The sequence below is a fragment of the Struthio camelus genome, chromosome 2 (assembly GCF_040807025.1).
Source record: "Struthio camelus isolate bStrCam1 chromosome 2, bStrCam1.hap1, whole genome shotgun sequence".
NCBI classification, from domain to species: domain Eukaryota; kingdom Metazoa; phylum Chordata; class Aves; order Struthioniformes; family Struthionidae; genus Struthio; species Struthio camelus.
Genome location: NC_090943.1, coordinates 22,451,661 through 22,471,821, shown reverse-complemented (window position 1 = coordinate 22,471,821; position 20,161 = coordinate 22,451,661). Strand labels below are relative to the sequence as shown.

The following is a 20,161-nucleotide window of genomic DNA, read 5'->3' as shown; positions in this document are numbered from 1 at the left end:
AAGTGCTTTAGATTTAAATAAAGCAATTCTTGTTTAATGGAACAGGGTTCTCCCTCAAATTTTCTTTTCTTTTTCTTTTTTTTTTTTGTTCACTGAAAATGTAATGTAGAGTGGCACTCCCCATCAGATTTAATGATCACTTCAACAGTCAAACGAAAATAGTCACTTGTGCAGCTGCACTTACTCCATCTCCCTGTACCAAATACTTATTTTTTGGACATAGAATTACACATAAATAAAACACAACCTGGGAAGCTTCCTGGGCATTGGAAAATGATTGTCTATGCTGTTCAATTGTTACAATGTTCCCTGAATTGATTTCAGTCTCTGCCCGGGAGCACTGTCCAGAACAGTTCCCAGGCACGGTGTGGAGGAGTTAGGCTGTTCCAGGGATTATTCTCAATCGGCAATTTACGTGCAGTCTCCTTCTCCTTTCAAGGTTGAAAAGGTTTGCTTGTTCAGGCATAGGCCATTCTGTGCCAGTAATCCTCAATGCCAAGGAACATTTCTGGGCATGTTTATTTTACTAGTAGAGAAGCAGCCAGAAATATCACAATAGTTTTAACTTCTTTCCAGAAACACTAACCTGTTATGGTTGTGCTCCTCAAAATAACTTCAGCATCATTTAAGTCATCTTGATATATTTTAAGAAAGGGCCAGAAGTGAAAAGGCTCTTTTTTTAAGCATAGTATTTTAAATTGTACGTACTCCTATATGATACTACCAGAAATTTTCATTTTGGCAAGCCTGAAATCTGTATGTCTCCTCATAAAATTTGGAAAATCTGAGATGAAGAACTGCTAAAGCAAGCTGTTTAATTCCTCAGCATTGTCTACTAATTCCCTATGGCGTATATTTTTAGTTGCTCTTTCCAATGGCCCAAAGAGTGGAGACTCTGTAACATTTCCCTTGGGAGAATTTCCCTTTTCCCAATTTCAGGGAAATAAATGAAGTTATCTCACTGTTCTCTCTATACACCGAGACTTTTTTCTACACCATTACATCTGTGGTTCCCCACCTTAACTCGTCTCCATTAACTCTTCCAATATTTATTATATAGCATTAATGAAACAACTTACTTCTCACCAGAAATCACAATGAATATTAATATGTAAAATTCATGAGGAAACTGGTGAGCCCCAACTGTTCTGTAATTCTTCAGTAATCTATTTTACAGACTATTCTTGCTGAATGTTCACTTCAGAATCGGACTCACTTTTTGGAGAAAACATGGGATGTGAATAGCATACTAATTTGGGAAACACCTTTCTGAACTTTAAATTCTTCTGAACAGAGCCAGTTACAGGATGATTCAGGCTCTTTATTTTCTTTAGTTATCTAGCTGAATAATTCACTAAGAGTTTACAGTAGGTGTTTTTTGTGACCCTAATTCTTCCATGCTTTCCACACATGCAGTAGTTTGAATATGCAGTTTCAAAACTGTGTACATTCTTTGTGCAGAAAGCTCTCCTTTTTCATTGGCATTCCTTATAAACATCTTAAATATTTGCTTGTGTAGTCAGTTTATCACATTATGTCTAGCTCTTCTGTCATAGCTCCTACTTCTTTTGATTTCTTACTCTTCTATAATTTGTGAATGAGATATAACAGGAGCAGTAACCTAGCTTGGCCATACCAAAGTATCTCAGCATTCCTCCTTCTAGCAGCTCTGGTGCTGATGGCCGCTGATACTGAAATAGCTATGTAAAGCTGGGGATTCGTGCATGATAACAGAAATATGAAAAGCTTTATTTCCTAGTATCTCTAGGCAGCAGACTGCCTTCATCCTGTCATGAGGTCTGTACTACTTGCTGATGTTGCTGCTGTTAACAGTGGGTTTTATGAAGGAACAAAATCGCAGTGAAAGTATTTGAAGAAAAAAAACAGGAGCTTGGCCAATGTATGAGTGAAATCTGTGCCTTGGTGCATGCCACACAAGACTTGATGTGTTTTTAGGTCCTCTCAAGTCCTGTCTGTGAGTATTATGAGATGCACGGGAGCTGTGGATTACTGTATACTAGTCTGATTTTCAGAAGATCTGGGCTTAAGTCTAAGTTCTGCTGTAGAATTCTGTTATCTCAGCCAAATCACTTAATCTCTCCTATGCTCCGTTTCCTCATCTCTCTCTATATTGAAAAAGGAAATATTTTCTATAAAGGTGACCTTCATATTTTTATTTCAAAAATAAGAGACAAAGGAAAGGGTATATGAAGCCAGCTATGCTTCTGCGGATATCAGTTTAAAGCAATTTCACAATATAGCTAGCCACTCGCTTTTATTTCTTTAACAGAAGGAAATGTGTCATGTAATGGTGGAAAAAAGTGTAAGATCATCATTGGAGCTTAAACTCTAAAAATTAGAGATCATGTTGAATAATCAAAGATAGAAAACATTTCAGACAATCATGTAAAGGTGAGAAAGGGAGGTTAATTGTGCTATTCCAGATCACCAGCCAGCGTGTAAAGTACACCCAGTAGTGCTTCAGAGCATGATTCCTGTTTTCCTTGAACCCTGGATAACCATTTGCATGTGTGCAAAACAGATATACCATGCTGATAAGTCAGAATTCACTGCTAAATTCTGTTGCTGTTAGTGGTTTACACCCGTTTTGCGCAGGAATAAATGCACAAAATGAAAGTCAGTGAAGAATGTAATCTAATATCAAAAACTAATTTCAGTGTAGTTCCTTCCCAGAGAACACACAGTTGGTTGCTATTATTTTCTGCCAATTCTGTTGTAAATTCTGATACCCTAATCTCCTAAATTTGTCTCTGGGCCCCTTTTACGCTCTCTTTTCCTTGTAATTATTCAAAGCTTCTTTTTCATTCTTTATCTGCTTTTCAGCAGGTTTCCTTTGTTGTTGTAACTGACATTAAGTTTTTTTAGAAAATATCCTTCTATTCTTCTTTAATCAGAACTCTGCCAAGTCTCACTTTAGCGAGGATTCTTTTTCCTTTCTTTCTAGTTGAACTGCAAATAAAATGTACTTCTTCTAGCCTGGTTTCATTCTTAGGCTATTCCAAGAACAAGAATTCTCTGTGGGAGTCCTTATTTCTTATTGCCTGTTCACATCAGAGTAAGAAATATTGACTTTCACCCATGTTCAGCCTCTTTTACTGTAAAAGTACAGCTTTTTTAACATCTTTTCACTTCTCCATTTACATGATATTGAAGGAGTACTTTACAGAACATGTACCTGTGTTTTTCCATCATGCTTTCTGTCTTACAAAATTATGGAACCATCATCAGCTTGCGGATTACCTGCTGGGATTTCTACCACTAATCTCGGTGATCTTCTTTATCCTCACCTGTATGATGTAAATTTTGAGTGGTGTGCAACCAAATGATGAAGGTATTCAGTACTGCAGACACAGATATGATGCATCAAGTATTGTCTATGGCATAGTAATTATATTTGAATTTTCATAAACATTAAGATAGTCTGTTTGCAATACTATCTGTTTGAAATCCTCTTATTGAACAAGTCATTTTAGCTAATCAAGAGAAGACCTCATGAAAGCAGTCGGGCCAAATCCTCTTCCAACTATTCAGCAGTGCAGTTTAATTAAGCAATGTGTTTAAGTATAGGATAAATACAGGCTACACATTTATGCTTGAATTTAAATATGTGCATAAGTCTATTGCATTAGAGGATAAGCACAAATACTATTCAGGTACCTTACAAATTCATACCACAGTCATTCACAGAGGTACTTCATATGAACTTCATTAACCCTTTGAGCTATGATAAAGTTCTGCGTTTTTGGCAAGGGAAAATGACAAAGGTAGGAAAATACAAGCAACACAGTGTGACAAGAAAGTGATATTCAAAGGATGGAAGAACCAAAATGGAGCCTGTTCTGAAGGAAAGGGAGGCAAAGCCAGACTGAACACAAAGATAGTGCTTGATATCTTTCTTTCTCCCAGTATCACTTTCTGAATATGTTTCTTCAGCTGGACAGACCAAGGCTTCCAGTACTTTTATCTGTACTTGCTATCTTCCTCACTTGGGAAGAAATTCCGCTTTAAAATATTATAATTATTCTTTTAGAAATTCAAACAGCCCAGTAAATTAAAAAAGCATGGTTACGTGTTCCTAATGTGATAGGCCTTCCTGAGTAATTAAAAGCAGGAAAGGGTTCAGTCTGTTCAGTTTTCTGTTTAATTTTCCAGGTCAACCTTTCATTTAGAGGAGTCGATAAATATTATAACTGAGCTGAATAAATAACTTTACCTGGTATGTATGAAATCATTTGAAATCTCTGGAATGCCCTTCAGTTCCCAGAAATCCATTGTTTATATGCTGCTACAGATATTCAGCAAAAAAAAAAAAAGCCTAGGGAATCGTTGGTATAAACCACATGTGTTGTGCATTTTAATGATCCTAATGGTTTTATTCTAGTTCAACCTGGTGAAAAGTTTTTTCCATCCAGACTTTGTCCCTTTCCTTGCTGATCGTTTTCCATTATGTTTTTAGCTTTTACAGATCAAACTTTGGTGAATTTTCTGTTGAGGGACATCTGACTTAATAGTAATAATTATTGTTATTAATTCTCAGTGAGCTCTCTTAGAAGAGAAAAAGCATAGAGATTTGGCTCATGCACTAAATGGGCACTTCTTGTCATTTAAATATTCTCTGCCAAATAGAGGTAAATGGCATCTGGTAGATCTTAGGATATTCTGCCTCATTTCTAGCTACATACAGTTTACTGAAAGGATACTGACATCTTTTTGCTGTGACCCAGACTTAGCCGTATTAGTTATGCCAGATGTTCTCTGTTATACATGTAAATGCCTTAATTCTCCCTTTGATCCCTGAATCAGTACTCCCAAGTTCCACAGAAATCCTGAAATTCCTTACTTTTCAGAAATTTCCCTGTTCTCCTTGCCTAGAACATCTTTGTTATTGCTTTGCCAGGAGCAGATTTGCTTCATCACTTGAATGTGTAGTTGTTATAAAATGGCCATGTTGGCATAAATGGCATAGCTAATCAAATCTGCCCCAATGTTTTCGCAGCAACAGGGAATTATCATCATGCTACTAAATGAAAGTCTTAAAAATGCAGTCAGTGGAGCAGGTGGTACACTGTAATGAGAGTTTCCAGAATTATAACTCAACAATGCAGCAATGATGGTATCCTCTATGGCTGACTTTTCATTGACGTATGCCTCCAACAGGTTTGCTTGGAGCCAAGCGTATCTAGCTGTTTTCCAATAATATTCTTTGGACTCACCATTGCATCAACAGAAAATGTTAAATAAACAGTGTCCAGTTTTATGCGCTTTTCTTTAAGGCAGAGTCATCTGAAGAGTGTTTCCCATGTTTGCAATATCTGTCCCCAAGGCAAGTCCTGCATAAGGCAGGGATCTTTTCATGTTTTGTTAATTCTTGGGGAAAAATCAACCCCTGCAATGTTACTTGCCACCATATTTCAGTAGTTTGTCAGAGGAGACTTCAGAACTGTAAAAATGTGCATCTGGGATCAGTTTTTGATCATTTAATATTTGGAGCCTTACATTTGACACCATTTACATATAATATAAAGTCTAAGATGAAAGGTTGTTAGTCCCTGATAGGTCTAAATACTACTGGGCCTAAGCTAGCATGGATCTGTAGTGGCAGGAATTGTCTTTGTTCTATAAGAACATATTGAGTGGCTTGATACCATTTTTAAACATTGGGCTTGATTTTCAGATGTACTAAATACCCACAAACCCATTAGATGTCAGTCAGAGCAGCATCACTGAAATGTAATGGGTCCATGAGTTTTCAGTAGGTCTGAAAATTAGACCAGTTCTCCTTCAAGATGGGCACAGGAGTTACTAATGAAGCTCTTCAAACTTCAGAGAATGATGGGAAGTGAGACTTCCAAAAACTATGTCTATTGGTAACTGGAATGTCATCTTTTCTTTCTGCTTACAAGGTTCCTCTTATTCTCTCAAACATTTGTTGAGACAGAAGATCCCAAAGTCTGGGAAAGCAGCACTAATCTCCCAGCACAGTGCTCAATCATTCGACGTTCAGTGAGGGCGAGGAACGAACTGCTCGTTGCTGCCTTGGTTCCTGTGCTCTGGGAAGGAGGGCTTTGTAATTTGGTGGGATACATTTCTGTTTTGGGGATTTCTTTTCTTCTCTGCGATAGGTTTTCAGAAAGGTCAGCTTCTGTAAAGTGAATGATAAATTGCATCTGTTAAGGTCGGGGGATTTTTTAGTAACACTGCAGATTGTGGAATGGTGGTCAGCACAAAAATAGTTAATAAAAGAATCAACATTTTCTCAAAATCTTTCATCAAAGATTTAGATTTTGCTCGGAATAATTTTACAAAAGAGTTTGTGATCCCTCATGAGGTACTACATTTGCTTACATCCTCTTTATGACTATAAAAATTATTTCACTCTTCCATTCTTCCAAAGCGGACTGTTTCCCTAACTTGGTTGAAGTGGTAAAGCGCTTGACATGTCTTAGCATCTTTCAATTTACTGAGAACCAAAAATTACCACTCAAATACAGTTAACTATAGTGGTGGCCTTATTTACTTGCCTAGCCTTATTAAAAGACAACGAGGAAACTCATCCATTGAAATGTCTTTCCGTGAAATGAATTAAATGATTGACTCATACTGCAAGCAAGAGCTTCTTGAATGAAAATAAAACCACATAAATTATACAGATTTTAAAATAAATCATGGCATTTATTTTTTATCTCTTTCTCTCTCTCCTATCCTTCTTGTTCATATTTTTCTCCTATGTCCATCTGGACAACTTCTACCTATTTCCTTGTTTAAAGATGCTCCAGTGGATTTGACCGTCACCGGCAAGACTGGGTAGACAGTGGCTGCCCTGAAGAGGTATGTGAGTAGTTTATATCATCAAACCATTTACCAGAGGCCATTTATATATTTTTGATGCTTTTGATCAAATTCTTCTGATCATGAAGCATGGTTTCAAGGAAAGAGACATGCTATATTTATCTATATCATTCAGTGTCAATGGTATTAGTAAGCTATATTGAAAAATAGTCTGAGAAAATTCCTTTTTCATTTGAAGGAATAAAATGGACACAAAGTAAAAATCTTATCTCTGAGAAAATACTTTAAATAAAACATAAAAGTACCAGAAAGCCTGCCCCAAAACAATGCCCTTGTAATGTTTTTCTCTTAGATCTATGACTCTTGCCAAAAGGGAAGGAGCTGTGATGTTCTTCACCTCAGAAAGCTCACTGCCAGAGTAGTCTCAAGAGAAAAACAGGCATTGCATGTCTTGCATTATAGTTATGAAGTCTGGCCAAATCATTTAGTACAGAAGAAATTTTACAGATGATTTAGTAGAGATTTTTTTTGCAGTACAAGGCATTCAGGTTTCTTTTTATGGGGAGGCAGCAAGAGAAAGAGGAAGATTCCAAGTGTGCTAGTGGTGGACTGTCAAACAGGGATTACAGGCTTCCTGTAAAAGAGACGCTCATGGTATTCCTGGACCGGAGTAGTTAATTTTCAAGTCACAGTTATAAAAATCTTATTGTTGGTTCTTTCCCAGTGTCCTCCTTTTAAAAGGTTTTTTTTTTTTTTTCTTTTGGGGATGGTGGTAATAAGAACAAATTAATTTATGAGACTTTTAATCTCCTGATGGCCATAAAAAAGTGGTGTCTTTTCCATTTTGGCTGAAAAGGCCAAATTTTGCCATGAGTTTCAGCAGCATAGCCCTTCTGAAATGTAGTGTCAAGTGAACCTAAGGACATGTAGCCACAAGTGTTTAGTTAGAAGAGCACATATGATTTTTATTCTCAGGAAGAACAGAGAGGAATAATGACATAAATCCAATCTGATGGAAGAATTTTTTTTCATATGACTCTAACTGCAAAATAAGTGCGTTCTACATACTGCCTTATTACACAGGGTTGAAGCTTCAGCTTTGTAACTTGCAAACTGCTGTTTTGGCAATGGAATTTCTTTAAAAAATTACTGTGCGTGGAGGACATCTTTTTCTAGAACAGAAAAGTTACTAGGAGTATTTGCATAGGGCTCAACCTTTGTATTGCTCTAATCTGGATTATAATTAACTAGGACTCAGTTGTGCCTATAGATGAAATTACCCCAAAACTGTTCTCTGCAGGATGGTAGCATCCCATTCTGCTTTTTCCTTCTTGTTTCGATGTGGCCAGTGCTCTAAGGCTTAATACATGCCCTCAGAGGAAATTATCGGTAAGTTAAGTGTATCTGAGAAACTCATAGCTTGATTCACACTGTTCCAGACTTCTTGATTGCTGTTCACAACCTAGCATTGAGGCTCTCTGGAGCAGACACAACAGCTTTGTTAGCATCTTCCTGAGCTTACTGCTGGAGCTCAACTATTCATAATTAGTATTTAGAGGTTCATGTTAGATGCATTCATTCAAAAGATGAGTGATGATCATTCTCATACTAAAGTTTCCTTCTTTACAATATAGATTTTGAGATAAATTTTGATTAAATTGTCTCAGTGAAATTAACAATGTCTTTCAAGCTAAAGCATGAACAAATCTACAGAATAATTAGACTGCAGCTATGATACATTTTAAAGTAATACATTGTTTCCAATAAAACAAAGGACCATAAAATTAACCACACATTAAAAGCAAGATAACACGCACTGGGCTTTGACAGGCAAATCTCAAAAAAGCAGATTTTGTGGGATTCTACTTCTCATTAAAGTGGATTGGGAGCGCAGAGGTTATGGGCAGTTCCCATATTTGTTGCTAATTAATTGGATGTATTTTCTTGCAAAACTATGATTAATTAATTGCATGTATTTTCTTGCAAAACTGTATGATCCATAAAGGAAAACATTCATTACCCCTGCAGAAAATTTAAAAGTGTCCAGAACTTGCAAAAAAGTTAAAAGATTGGAGATACAGATCTAAATATTTGCCCATGAAAATAAAACTTCAGTTATTGGGTGAAGTCTATTATTTATGCTTTGTATTATATGTATTTATGTAAGTTTAATATTAGAAATAATAGGTGTATACAGTGAATATATTACTGTAAACTGTGGCTATTTGAACTTTATATAGACTGAAGACATGCCTACTTTTCACACATGTTTGCATATTCTTCTTGATAAATGTATGTAAAGCCTAATTAAATGCTACAGTTAATTACACAGTATTCCATATGAGTAGCCATGATTCAGTTCCGTGCATCTTACTTTAACGTGTTTTGTGACAACCAGACCAGTGAGGCACTGTGCATTACAATAGAGTAGTGATAATATGGTTGATAATCTTAGATGTTAAAATCTGATTGGGGGAAATAATAAGTTTGTGATTCAGGGACTTTGAAGTTGAATTATTCATTAACAATTAAGCGTTTTAAGTTTTGCAGTTAAATGAAAAATATATGTTGCTGAAAGCTGTGTAGAGCACTTGAAAAGAGAAAGAAAAGAAAAAGCTCTTGAAATCCTTCATTTAGGGTTTCCATTTTCATTCCTTTTATCTTGACAGCTTGTTCATGCTTAAATTCTTTATTCAGTGACAGTCTACGCTGAAAAATAATTTTCTCTTCTTTGTTTTTGATGTTTCCTAACAGTCAAAAGATAAGATTTGTGAAAAGAATATAGACGAAATGGAAACACCTGCTTACTCCACCACCACAAGTCAGCCAACCACCACAAAGTTCAGAGTTTTGACTACCACCAGAGGATACAGTACTTCCCACCTGCCAACTAGTCTGCCCACAGAAGGTGAATTACATAGACTGCTTTAGTCGATAGTGTCAAAATGCATTCTTTAACAAGTCTAAAAAAAATTTATATTCTTTAACTATGTGTTCGTGTTGACCTTTTTGTTTCAGGACAGTGGAAGGAGCAGGGAATGCCACTGGCAATAATATGTGAGGCTGCTTTTAAACTGCAGCTTGAAGAACAAGAAGAATTAGACCTTATTTTTCCTTGTTTGAGCAGTGGCACAATTCTATCTCTAAACAGGTGTCCTGTTCTACACTACCTACCCATCCTGTGGTGGTTTAGGCATCTGAGCTTGGTCTGGTCTGAAGAGGCTGCTTGCCCTGCCGCCTTCTAATGGAGTTATTTCTGATTCCAGAAGGCCCTCTCAAGTAGGCTATATTGTGCTAAGTGCTATAGGCACATAGGGAAAACGTCCCTCAAATGTGAACACTTTGCAAACCACTACATAGACCCACCAGTACCAAACCCAGCACCACGGGCTTCTGCGTGAAGGTGCAGAAGGCGCTCTCACAACCGTAAGGCACGAAGGCAAGGAGTGCTGGAGGAGAGGACAGTGCTAGGTGTAGGACAGGCAGGCCAGGCAGCCTGCTAGAGAACTTGTGGTTAAATGGTAAGCATTGCTCATTTTCCTTTAACTACCATCCCGTAGTCTGAAACACGTTGAAGTAATAAATAAAGGGTCCAATTAAAGTTGGTGAAGAAACTCCCATCACAAACTTATGACGTCACAGATGTTTTTTGGATCCCTTTGGTTCTTGTATTTGGCAAGGTGAAAATTGGAGATAACTTAAATTAAAGACCTCTTTTGAAATTTGCCTGTTTAGTTTTTTTCAGTCAGTTGACACTAGTCTTCTCATGTAATGCTCGCTGTTCTGAAGTAGTTTCTTTAGGCTTCTGAACCAAATTAACTGGATAAGTGATGGTGTGTCAGTTCTCATCCTTGTTCTGCTGACTACTTAAATCTTGCCATTCTGTGAATGAGAAAACCTGCTTTCCTGCTTCTGGGGAAAAATCTGCTGGGTAGAAAAGCTAACTCAAATTAATAAAATGGCATCTTTGACATAGGATGGAGGATGGAGATTTCTTTTGGAATAGAATTTTAATATATGGGAAGCTATTGAGTGTTTGCAGTATCACCAGAATTTTTAAGTGGCTTGGGATAGGAAGTTTTGAGCTAAAGGCATTACAGGGTGGGAATCTACTGATAAGAAGAACTGGGTGGGGGTTGCAGCAAGAAAAGTTTAGAAGCTGTCAGCACAGGATTTGAACTGCATTTGCAGTATTGTTCCAATACGTACCTCTGCTAATACTGCTCCAGCATTTAGTTCATCAAAGCTCACAAGCAATAGGAGAAATATGAAGATAAGTAGAATTTAAAACTGGTAGACTTCTTCATAATTCTTAGAAGAGAAACTAAATAATTGAGGGGTTTGTCATATGCTGGCACAGTCTACAATACAGTAGAATTCTCAAGCAACATATGAATATATTAAAAAAAGAATCATTTGTAAGTGCTATAAAACAGACTATAGTATCTTTATTTACCAGTATATTGAATCCTCTGTCATTCTCAAAATTATTTTATTAGTATCAAAGAAGTAAAGCCTTGTTCAGTATAAATAAGAACATCACAACCTAATTCTCATTGAGTTGAATGCTAAGTCATTTTCTAGTTGTGGAATTTTTTGGATATTGGAAAGTCATTCCTAAAAAGACTCATGGCCTAGAAAACGGCATTTTCCTGCTTCACTAACTTTGAATTTCCTTTATAGATGATACCAAGATAGCGCTGCACCTAAAAGATAATGGAGGTAAGAAATGAACTTTTGTCTGTGTTAATGATATTAGTAGTTTGTAGAATTACATCCCGCTTGACTTCACTAATCAAAATCTGACTGCAGAAATATCTTTTACCAGACTCCCAGGGGACTTCAGCCTTCCACATCTCTGTAGAAGAGCACCAGGGCACTCATAATAGTGAATAGTGACTCTTTATTAATAAACTTTTCTGTTTTATGTCTGTACCTCTATACTAGCAGAGATCCTGTACTTCTTCATGCACATTCGCCTGTGCAAGTTAATAACATCATCTTGTCTTAATGGTAAGGGCCTCTTTTAAATGACACTGCAAGGAACTACTCTTGTCATGTTCTTTGTGGGTTCAAGGACTGAGACCTGTGGTGTTTTCCTTCTCCCTTTGAAGGTGATGTGCATTTTGCTCTTAGTTAGAATAGGGTTAGGCCATTAGATAGAGGATGGACTTGTATTCACTGCCAACATAGAGCTCACTGAGGAGAACAGAAAGACTTGAACTGATTTCTGCAGTATTGGCATATAGGAAATATTATTGGTGCTTACTGCATCTCCGACAGCCTGATATGAGGGAGCAGCAAGGGTGGACTGCTCAGAAAACCAGGGGGAGCTGGGAGCCAAGGGCGGCAGCCAGGCAGGCACGGGGCAGTGCCCTCACAGACAGGATGCCGTCCTGCCGCCCCAAGCAGGGTGAGCAGAGCGGCTGTGGTGACTAACCAGGGTCAGCCAGTGATTACTGGCCAAGCCCAAAGAGATGAGGCAGAGAGACGGACCTAGGTCAAGGCAGGAAGCCGATTCAGCAAGGCAAGGCCAGGATCAACAAGGTGCAAGACCAGACTCAGCATGCCTACAACACAGCTCAGGCAAGAACCAAAGACCTGAGCTCAAATGCAGCTCTCAAATCGCTATGCAGAGAACATGGTGGTGGAGGCCCTTAGCTGCTTTCACAGCTACGTAGGTTGTGCAGCTGTACCATGTCAGAGCAGACCCTGAACACAGGCAGCAAAACCCCCAGCAGGACCACAGACAAAGATAGCTACAGGCTGACAAAGGCAAATAGAGCCTGCTGGTGTACTCAGGGCCCTGGCAAGAGGACAGTGTCAGAGAAGAGCAAGAACAGGGCTGCTCCACGAGGGGGAACAAGCTGGGAGCCGAAGATGACCCCAGTGCAGGCAGCGCCCTCACCAACAGGACTGTGCACAGAGCTGGGTGCTGGTAATGGCACCCATCAGCAGTCCCAGACAAGGCAAAGTGACTAACTGGGTCCAGGGTCCATCCAGGGAGTCCAGTCAGGAGCAAAAGGAGCCAGGGCCAGAGATAAGTCTACAACAGAGGTACAAGGTCCATCCAGGAGACAGGGCCAGAGACAGGACTAGAGACAAGCTACCTACAACATAGGTATGAGGTCCATCCGGGAGACAAGATTAAAGACAGTGCTGAACAGAAGTTCACTTACAACATAGCTGAGGCTTGGGCCTGGGCTTAAATGCAGTCTCCAGACCCATGGGCAGGGGTCCCAGGTGAGACTGGCTGAGTACTGGGGCTATTGGTGCCCTCAAGGCCCAGGCAGATGGCTGTCCAAGTCTTCAAAAAATGTCATGTCTAGATGCCACTTACCATTTTGATTTGTTTTCTTGCCCTTTGCTTTTCAGTTGAGTTAATCCCTGTGAGACATTATTTTCCCCTTCCCTCAAATTAAAGATTTACTCTCTCCACAGGAAGCATTTGCCATCCCTTTACTGCCTCTCCTCTTGTCATTTCACTGTCACTAGCAACAGCATAACTGAACATACGTTGTACGTTTCCTTGTGTGGAATTGTCCATTTGTTGCCAGTGTTGTTGTTTGACACGGTTTTGACACATAAATGATCTTTTGGAATAAGGTCATCTGTAAAATGAGGGCTGTGCTTTTAGCCATCTTGTGTATAGGAAGTTCTCTGAATCTTGCTTTCTCTGACCCTTCTTGAAATTGAATTACTTTTTGTTTTGTTGTGAAATGTGTTTCAGTGCTCTTAAAGATCAATAATATGGTAAATCAGTCAGCATTTCACTCTCACATTTCCCCTGTTCTGTACAAAAAGCACGTTCACAGCTGAGCTATACCCACATGCTGCCTTGCTAGTCATCGCCCTGTGACAGATGACTAGCATGGGACTAAGCAGCTCTCTGTGCCTTGAGCATCTCATGGACAGCACAGAATAGTATGCTGTTATGTCAAAAATAATTCAAAAGATGGATTTTAGAAAATAAATTTCGGGTTTCTCCCGGTTTTGGAGATACTCAATGTAATTGTATTTCCACTTGTCTATTTTTTGCCTAAGATCTGGAAAGAAAATTCCTGTGAAAGCAAACAAAATATTGAATACTTGAGTAAAGGAGGAATGGTTGGGGCCTGTTTGGTAGAGAGAGGTGGTAGGGTTTGAAGCATCACTTACCTTAATATAAAAAGTCCTTTTCCATGCAGAAAGCTGCTCTGTTTTAGAAGGAGAAACCAACAACTGGTGTGATTATTCACTTTACTTGAGCTGTTTCTTTTATTCTTGAAATAAAAAAAAAAAAAGAAGAAGAAGAAACAGGCTTCAAACAATACAGAAGAAAAGCTACAGACCAGGATTTCTCATTCACACAATAAATGTAGCTTTTAATCTGGGAAATTCTTTTTGATGAATCTTTGATTATGCATTGAATTTTCCAGTGACCCTTAGACTAGGCTCAGATAAAACCTCCGCAGCCGCAGGCGTGTTCTTTGATTCTCTGTGATTTGTCAGCCTTTCGTAAAGAGTAGATTATTTCAGGTCATGAATACGGGGTCCTTACTTTCTCGCACTGGATCCGTTAAAACTCTAATGAAAGGGAACCTTTTATAATGGCAACTAAAGCTGTATTGGATCAATGATGGCATATAGCTTGATGTGTCCTTGGATGATAGCAGTCAATATCTGCTTAGGTCCGACAAAAGGATTCTATATAAATTCTGCATCTCGCCTCTGGCTGGAGCTTTCAAAGCCAAATGTTATAAAGCAGTAACTAAATGTAAATTAACTTGCAGGTTCAGGTAAAACTTGTTTTACCTTTTAATTATATGAGAAAATCACTTGCAAGTTACTGCTGTAATCCATCCACAACCTTTTGTGACATATTTCAACATAAATTTCAAATTTGCTTGTATCTGTTTGCTCTGCGTTCCTTCTTTCTTCATAGACGCTTGCATAGATATATGACTAATAAATTTTAACATATAGCTGGCCTTCCATCACGCTTGTTCTTGACTCTTAATTCTCTTTAAAATACCATGTAGGAAAAGCTAGTTTAAATGTTTCGTAAAATTTAAAATGAATCCCGCACTACAAATGTATATTTTGGTTATTGTAGTTGCTGTTGTTATTTCTTTTTTTTTTCCTGACACAAAACCGCTAACTAACCAGTTTAGAAGCCCAATTTTTCATAAAAGTTGTGAGCAATTGTCTGTGGCAATACAGTAGTGCAGTATTTTCTTGTTGAGAACTCCTGGGTGGATGATGTGGATGACTGGCCAGGACATCTAGAAATTTCACTTGACCTTTTCACGCATTTTATTGTGATGATTTGATTGCTGTAAGTCCCTCTCAATTATTCCGCTTTGTAGCTCCAAGGACAGTTGTATGCATTGTTCAGCAAGTATCAGGGAAACGGTTGTCTCCTCTTGTTCTTTTTGATATATTGAATTTCTAAATGATCCAGATGATGACACCTATTTCAACAAATAGACAAGTTAGCCTTTTAAGAAAAATAAACAGTTTTAACAGAAGTTATCATGATCACAGAGTCCAAACTAGGTAACTCGGTTTAACAAGTCACTGTCGATTAGCTGAGTTGTCCCCAATTTTAAATAAAACACATTTAGTTAAACAATGCAAGCCTTAACCTTCATGATGGTTTATAGAATTTTTGAAGTGGACCTTGTATGGACCATGATCCACAGGATATGGTTTTGCTGTGTCTTCAAATCTTGGCCTAGCCACAGGAAATAACCTTCCTGAGGGTTCATCTCATCTAATGTTAGCCACTGAGTACAAGCTGTTAGCCATTCTTTTGGTCTCTTTTCGTAGCCAGTAGCAAGAGAGAGTCAAGAAAAGGTCATTCATGCCATCCTAAAATAAGTGTCCAAAGTGGGACAAGTTATTATTTGTAGATGTCTGTCTCTATTATATACAGAAAAAAATCTGTATTCTGATGACTATCTTAGAGTAGACACCTTACTTTTCCAACCTTTGCGTTACATTACCTTAACTCTATTCATGATGTGAATGTGTTAATGTGTTCTGATGTGTTCTGATCCCATTCCTTTCCAGAAACCTGGCAGGCCAAGATTCAGACCTCCTTTTCCACATCTCCTCTCATAAAAAAGGAGGATTTGAGGTGTTTCCTATTATTGTAAAATTCCTGTTGAGATTAGGTTCTAGATAACATAATTATATGTTTAATTGTGCATTTCGCACTTGCTTCAAACCTGCGATGTTCCACTAAAACTGCACAGCTCATGCAATTTTAGGCAAGCAAGCATTTCCTCAGAAACAACTTGACACAGAGTTGATTTTATTTATGCTGTACTATAAGCTGTGCTTGTATAAAAAAAAGTCTTGTCAAGGAGCAGCTTTGGAACTGTGTCATTAGTGATGGAAGGAAGAAGAAAAAGAGAAAAGTATCACAGCACAAAGATGAGCAAAATAGGTTGATGATAGATAGAAATATGCTAATAGAATAAGAATATGAAGAAAGCTGGTTTCATGAAGAACAATTAACCACGTCCGTTATCAAATGAACCAGAAAGAGAAGAGCCTTGTACAGAGTTGCTTGGATTTTAACCCCCTTTTATTAAATTTTGGAAGGGAGAAAATTCCAAAGGGACCAACTAAGGCACAGATTAAATAAGTCAGCGAATCATCTCATATACTGAATTTTACACTGTACATTACAAGCTAAGAAATACTGATATATCTCCACATTTTATGCTGTATTTCTCCCTGAATGTTTCCAAAATGTTCCTACTTTATCAATTTCTCAGCAGTCAGTTCTCAGCACTAGTTAGATTTGGAATCAGGTCTTGAAATATATTAAAGCTCTCTCTTGTTTTCTTCAGTATGACCAAAGCATGATTAAAATTGAACTTAAAACCCAAGCAATGTACTAAATGCTGCTCACTGTCTTCTGCAAGTTCAGCTGTAGCACTCAGAATAGAAAACTACTATTGTTAGGAAAAGGTGTTGAATCTACAGCATGTTGCTGTAAAAAACATGAAATTGAGATGCCCAGTGTACTCTGAAATAATTCAAGTTCTTCCTTCTCAGGAAATCTTGTGACTTACGTAGGCATGTACAGCCTTGTTGCTCTTCAGTATGGTACTAGATAGGTGCATGTTTGCAGCATCTTGAACCAAAGCCTTCTAAAGCCTAGAGCATCAGTCGCTACAACTTTGGAAAGAGAGAGCATCTGTTATAAAGACTGCCATCTTCTTTGCACCTCAGACACAGGTGGAAAGATATTCTACATATTATATGCAATGACCAGTGGACTGTATAAATTTTCTAAAGCAATTACAGTTACAGATACCAGTCACTGGCCACAGGTGGGATAAACGGTTTCCCTCGCATGTGTCACTGCATAGAGAACTGATGGTATCTGCAACCCATTGTGCATAAAGAGAACATCATTAAAGCCTTGGTAAATGCCCAGCTACCCAAGCAGTCTAAACGACCAAGGAACAAAATGAGAAGACCTTCATTGAAAAGCCTTTGAAATATTGAGAAAGTTTTCCCCCGACTGTTCAGGTAGGATTCATTGCTCCTTATTATTACTGCCTGAGGCTTAAACGTCACCTGAATAAGTTACGGCTGGCTGTCTAGACAGAGTTTGTAGCCAGCAGATACAGTCAGAAAGCCCCAGATGGAAATACGTCCCATCCCAAATTGCTTCTGGAGATACCTGTCTCTCCACTTGGACTATGTTGGAGGCCTAGACAACTAGGTTAGACAAGATATCTAACTTTTACAGTCCAGGTAAGATTCATGGTTGGGATGTTTAGGGCAGAGAGAACTCAGTCCTTCTAGCCGGGAGCTTTTCTGTTAGATCAGTCCAACTATTCATGCCCGTATTTTTTTTTTCTGAAAAAAATACAGGTGTCTACAGCACATTCCTGCCGTTGTGTTGTGGTTCCAGAACTTATGAATTCTAAATACCCAGTTCAGTGGAGACAGGAGTTAATTACCTTCCTATCAACAGATAATTCATAAGTAATTTTGCATGGTACAATGATCTATCAAGGCCATGAATTATTATTCTTACTGAACATAATTACTTTTTGAACTATGGTCCAGCTCAAGACTTTGTAGTAGGGTGATAATTAACTTGCATTGTTACTGTAACATTTTAGGGGGGTGGATTGTGTATTTTCAGGTGTTATTTAGTGGAGGAGAGATTTCTATAGTTCAGTCTTTCTTAATTATACAGCTCTTTGACATGCAGTGCTATGTGTTTCAGAGAGTGTGAGCTGCACATTTTAAAATCTTACTTCTGTCAGGAAGTACTAGTTTAAATTCTTAACCAGAGAAAAAAGTGCTGAACTCACCCAGCCCAGGAAAAAAATAACTGCACAGATTAATAATCTTTATTTTCAGGACATTTAATCTAGTAGCATTGATAAATTGTGTTCATTTCAGTCTGTTTCATGGTGCTTTGGACTGTACTCAAGTGTTCCTTGGAGCAGGATACTTCTGACTTTTCCAGAACTTCTTGCATGTGCATTGCAACCCAGTTTTGCTGTCATCATCTTATTACAGCTGTCATCACAGAATATGTAAAAATAAGCTATACAATCTGCAGAAAGTCAATGAAATAATGACTGAGACTTCCCAAACAAGTACCACTGGAATTTACCCACAAGAGAGCAAATGTCAGTTTCTGCCTGCAACCCCAAAGGGCATTTTTACACCATTTTAGGCCTTATACACTACATTAGTTTAAAGAAACATGATATTAAAACAGTTTAGCTAAACCAGAACAACTATGTGTAGACAATTTGTCTTACACAGTCTGACTTATACTGCTTTAGTTTGTCTTTGCTTCTCTAAGCCAAATATAAAATGGTACAAAAGTACCCACTCTTTGAGTTGTCATGATTTGACTGTGAAGGCATACATTTAAGTAATTATTAAACCAATACAATTCGTGGACTTTGTACCAGCTCAAAGAGTTATCCTGGAGAGCACAGGTAAATCTAAATGGAGATCTGATGGAGATCAAAATGTAATATGCTTGATAAAGATTTAAGACAAAGCTGCATTACTTTGTTTTATCTTACCGTGTGTTACCGTTGCTGTCACAGTGCTGTGGTGATGCAACAGCTAGGGCACACAAAGCTCCTGTGATCTCCTGTCTTTTTAACCACCTGTTCCGCATGAGTTAACCCAGTGGTTGCAGCCACGGTCTCCTGCAATCTCTTCTATTCATCTTTGCTATCACTGTGCATTGGTGGCTGAGAAGGACAGGAAAAACTGAGGTTAAATGAAAGAAGGCTACTACAGTTATACCCTCTGCATCAAAGCTGAAGTACCTGGGCTTGTTCTGTCTCCACATGGAAAATGAAATCCCAATACATAACTCTGGAAGCGCTAAATACATCTTTAGAAAGGAACAGCCTGCTTGGCCTAACAGTTGTGTGTTTGCTTTCAGTAGGGTTAAGAGGAGTTAGTGCGTTGACTGAATTTAAATGCTTGTAATCTGGTGACCTTTTCCGCTCTTGGAGTTAGCAGCAGCATCAGCTATGTGGCCAGGCCAAATGGCACGCTAGAATGTTGAGCTTTGCGATGACCAGTGCTTAATGCTACTCCATAGTGTAACTGTTTAAGTGGCCTCAAGCCACTCAAACTAAAATTAATACTGATGACAACTTTTGCGGTGTTAGGTGATATTTTAGGGCAGAAGAATGCAAGTCCTTAGCTAATGCATTAAGAGCGCTGGCATCCTGTGTGAAGAGGGATTTGGTTTTATTACATTCACATCCGTGTAGTTCACTAGGCACTTGATGGTCTTGGAGGGATTTACTCTGTTGCCCAGGGCTCTACAGAAAATTCATGGCAGATCCAGAAACTGAATTCAGAATGTGTGGGTTACAGTTCATAATATTCTCACTCAAAGACCAACTTTCACTGCTTACATGCAATGGGAAACCTATTTTTAAAGCATTTTCTGGGCCATAACTTTATAACTCATTATGAAACCAAGTGTAGCAGTGGCTTAACCTCAAAATGTTAAAAAGTGTTAAAGAAATTAACCCACAAGAGCAAGAAAATCACACCCCATTACCATGAAGAAGCTGAGAAGTCCAGAGCATTCGGTTCCTAAAAGAGGTAGAAAGCACATTTCTGTGGAGATTCTTCTGATTCTCTGGAGAATCCTTCAATATGTAAACTCCTTTCTCCCCTCCCACAGTTGCTGTATGTGAATCATTAATCATCTGTTCAGGAATCTGCATTACATACAGGAAAAAAGCTTAGGTTTGGAGAGCAGTATACCTGTCCCATAAAACAAGTAGTCTTCTGGAAGACTCGCATTCCAGATGTAAATGGGGCCCCCCAAAAAAATCCAGTGGCT

At 38.3% G+C, this 20,161-nt stretch overlaps 1 protein-coding gene across 3 annotated transcripts in view; it reads left to right on the top strand.

The window, feature by feature from the left end:
- PLXDC2 (plexin domain containing 2) overlaps window positions 1–20,161 on the top strand; it is a 276,014-nt gene that overhangs the window by 235,346 nt on the left and 20,507 nt on the right. For all 3 annotated transcript variants that reach the window (XM_068934616.1, XM_068934615.1, XM_068934617.1), the window contains 3 exons: window positions 6,789–6,849; window positions 9,565–9,718; window positions 11,494–11,532. In XM_068934616.1, coding sequence (XP_068790717.1) covers window positions 6,789–6,849; window positions 9,565–9,718; window positions 11,494–11,532 — 254 coding nt within the window. The remainder of the gene's footprint in view (window positions 1–6,788; window positions 6,850–9,564; window positions 9,719–11,493; window positions 11,533–20,161) is intronic.